Source organism: Arachis ipaensis, chromosome B07 (assembly GCF_000816755.2).
Source record: "Arachis ipaensis cultivar K30076 chromosome B07, Araip1.1, whole genome shotgun sequence".
NCBI classification, from domain to species: Eukaryota; Viridiplantae; Streptophyta; class Magnoliopsida; order Fabales; family Fabaceae; genus Arachis; species Arachis ipaensis.
Genome location: NC_029791.2, coordinates 123941261 through 123944717, shown reverse-complemented (window position 1 = coordinate 123944717; position 3457 = coordinate 123941261). Strand labels below are relative to the sequence as shown.

At 25.2% G+C, this 3457-nt stretch overlaps 1 protein-coding gene across 1 annotated transcript in view; it reads left to right on the top strand.

Moving 5' to 3' along the window:
* Positions 1–3457, top strand: part of LOC107607928 — a 17803-nt gene that overhangs the window by 7607 nt on the left and 6739 nt on the right. The window contains exons 2-7 of the mRNA XM_021107995.1: positions 1033–1046; positions 1099–1181; positions 1289–1377; positions 2054–2211; positions 2304–2371; positions 2806–2982. Coding sequence (XP_020963654.1) covers positions 1033–1046; positions 1099–1181; positions 1289–1377; positions 2054–2211; positions 2304–2371; positions 2806–2982 — 589 coding nt within the window. The remainder of the gene's footprint in view (positions 1–1032; positions 1047–1098; positions 1182–1288; positions 1378–2053; positions 2212–2303; positions 2372–2805; positions 2983–3457) is intronic.

The following is a 3457-nucleotide window of genomic DNA, read 5'->3' as shown; positions in this document are numbered from 1 at the left end:
AGAAAAATCTGATGATAAAAATTACTAGCAAAAATTTTCTACGATAATTAGTGACAAACAAAAAAATCTGCTAGTAAATAATTACCAGCGAAGTTTATTCCGTTAAATTTATTGTGATGGTAAATATGTTATCGACAGATTTTTTTAGTAAATTTACCGATAAATTTGACGATATTCGACATTTTTCTTGTAGTATGTGTTATAATACGTGATACTACCTTCCAGGTCAATATGTCATCATTGTATTATATAATTAATCGTATTTTAATATTCATTGTATTATATAATTAAATCATATTTTAATATTGGCTATCGCCTATGTCATCATGACACATCATGATACTGTTATCGAAAAATACTCTAAAAACTAACATAAAATATAGTAAAAATTTGAGATACAAATTGAAACAATTAAAAATTTAAAGACCAATTTGAGACTTGAATAAAAATTCAATGGCCATTTTAAAATTTGGGAGAAAATTAATAAAATTAATAACTACTTTAAAATTTAAATCTACAATTACTTTTATTTTTTTAAATACTATTTTGACTATTAACCTTTAATTTATTTTATCATGTTTAGACGTATTTATAAGAAAAATTAGTGTCTCATATAATATAAGAGTATTAAATCCTGTCAAATAATGTTGTCCCTCAAAGCGTTGCAAAAATCATAAAATATAAAAAATAGATAACAGTATAAAAGGATTCACACACTTCTTTTTTTAGGGAGGTCAAAGCGTAACGCAAACAAGTCAAATCAATTCCCAAATCTTCAAATTGTAATAATCATAATTCCATAATTTGATACACAATAATTTCATTGCAAATCCCAGAATCACATTCCCCTTCTCAAGTAGGTATTCGTTTTCCCTCAGTTTTGTTTTTTCTTAATTAATTCGTTAATAAGTTTTGTTACCAAAACAAGGGGATCCTTTATTAATTGTTTATGATCTCATACATGTAATAGTAGGGCTTTAATTTTTGGTTAAAAATCTCACATTTGGTTGTAACATTATCATAAATTTGCAGGTCTAAGGAGGGAGGTGAGAATGAATGAATGTTAATTACACATTGCAATGAGATGTTTAATTAAATCATGTTTTAATTATGTTGGAAACAGTACCACAAATTGGCATTTACATTCACAGATTTCACAATCTTGACCTATTTAAGCAAGGGTATATATACATACATCTCCAACTAATTAATTACTTTTTTTTTTCTTTATTTATTTAGAATTCCTTTACTGAATTTGACAATGTTTATTTTGTTTTAATTTGTGTAGATGGTATAGGATTAAAATTACCATGAGATGGGATGATGATAATGAAAATCAATCTTTCGGAATTCCCTCTAGAGTTGTTCAGTATGAAGGTAATTTAAATTAAAATTAAGAAAGATTTTATTTAGTTTCATTTATTCAATCATATTTGTATTATCACTTTTTTAATTTTGATATGGAGTAAGTAATGGTGTATGGCATAGTTATGGAGATATAGGGTGTTTTACCATGCTGTGATGACTAGGTCAAGCAAATCGGACGGTCCGATAGGAAGGAGAGTAATCGGACGGTCCGATTACAGTAATCGGAGGGTCCGATTTGTGTACCCTGAATTTTTTAAATTTTTAATCACAAATCGGATCCATGTACTTTGAATTTTTTCACTTTTTTAAACACAAATCGAATGGTTCGATTTGTGTACTCTCATAATTTTAAAAAACACAAAAAATTACAATGTTAAAGTATATCACTCATTTTAATTCCATATCAAAATTTTTTAGCCTTGTATTATAATCCTATAAATTGTTTTTTTAAATAATGAATTTAAAAAACTAGTTGCTTTTGACAATATAGCTAGTAATCCATAATTGAAATGTATGGATAAATTTTTGTATGCTATGTATATATTAAAAATTAGTCACTAAATCAGTTATTATTAATATATATTTTATATAAGTGACTAATTTAATAGTTAATTTATAATGTACATATAATATGATTAAAAATTAAATCTTTTTATTAAATCGTATGATTAATAACTATATATAGCTCCTGATGAGATGGATCCAAGCTATATAAAGGGCATATGGAGGATTGAAGAAAAAGACAACAGTTTCTCAACACAGCCCTTTCGGATTAGATATGCAAAGCAAGACATTTATCTATGTATCATGATCTTATTCAACTTATTTCATACTGAATTTGAGGTAATTAATTAATTAATCATCCATGATCTCATTGTTCAAATAATAGCTAGTTGCCTATTTATCTTATTGTGCTATTAAATTAAATAATGCAGGGATTCATCACTACTGCTGTTATTTTAAAGTTTGAGCTTATCTATGTTACCAAATATTATGAGAACGGGTGAGTCATATAAAATAAATTTAATTATTTTGTTTGTTCATGCAGTTTTACCAAATTTATAATTAGGTTTCTATATTTTTTTTAATTGAGTTTTTATACTACTTTTAATTTTATAATTAGGTCATTTTTATGTCAAAAATATTAAAATTAACAGAACATTTCTCCCAAAAAATGTGATCAAATGTCCGATTAGGTTCTTAATTATCGATATCTTCAATTTGTGGAGAAATATTCAGTTAATTCTAATATTTTTTACACTAAGAAAGATCTAATTACAAAATTAAAAGTAACGTAGGAACCCAATTAAAAAAAAATATAGAGACTTAATTAAAAATTTGATAAAACTGTAAGAACCCTATTTTGATTATTAATTGTTAAGCCAAAAAATTAAATTTGATTATACATATTTATGATTGACATTGGTATATATATAGTGGTGAATTGGAAGCTTCTCTGGATTCTTCTCCAACTATCCATGAATTTCGGATTCCTCCTAAAGCTCTATTAGGGTTGCATTCATATTGTCCTGTCTATTTTGATTCCTTACATGCAGTGCTCATTGATGTTACTGTACATACATGTATTCTCAAATCTTCATCAAAATTTCCCAGGTTTGCCACATTTTAATATCATCTTTAATTAGATTAATCAACCATGCTTTCATTTTAACATTCATTAATGTTAACCTTAATTTTTATTTGGTGAAATTCAGAGCTTTTATTTATGAACAAAAGATTAAGAGTTCAATTTTGGTTTCTCCTAAAAAAATTAGTATAAGCTAGAAAATTAAATTATATAAAAAGAGATAAAAATCTATACAAAAATTGACATAAATTCAAAAAGAGACTCTATCCTTTTACAAAAAGATTTATTAGGTATAACAATATATATGTTTTTTTTATCTTAGTCTTTTATAATGAGCAGTTTCATGATACTATGCATACATGAATAATGTTTAAGCATCAAATGCATGTTATTACTAAAATATATTTGAGGAGATATCAATGTATTTTTTTTTTCATAAAAAAAAAGGAAATTAAAATTGAACTAAAAATTTCATAAAATATATTTTTTTTTACTATGCAT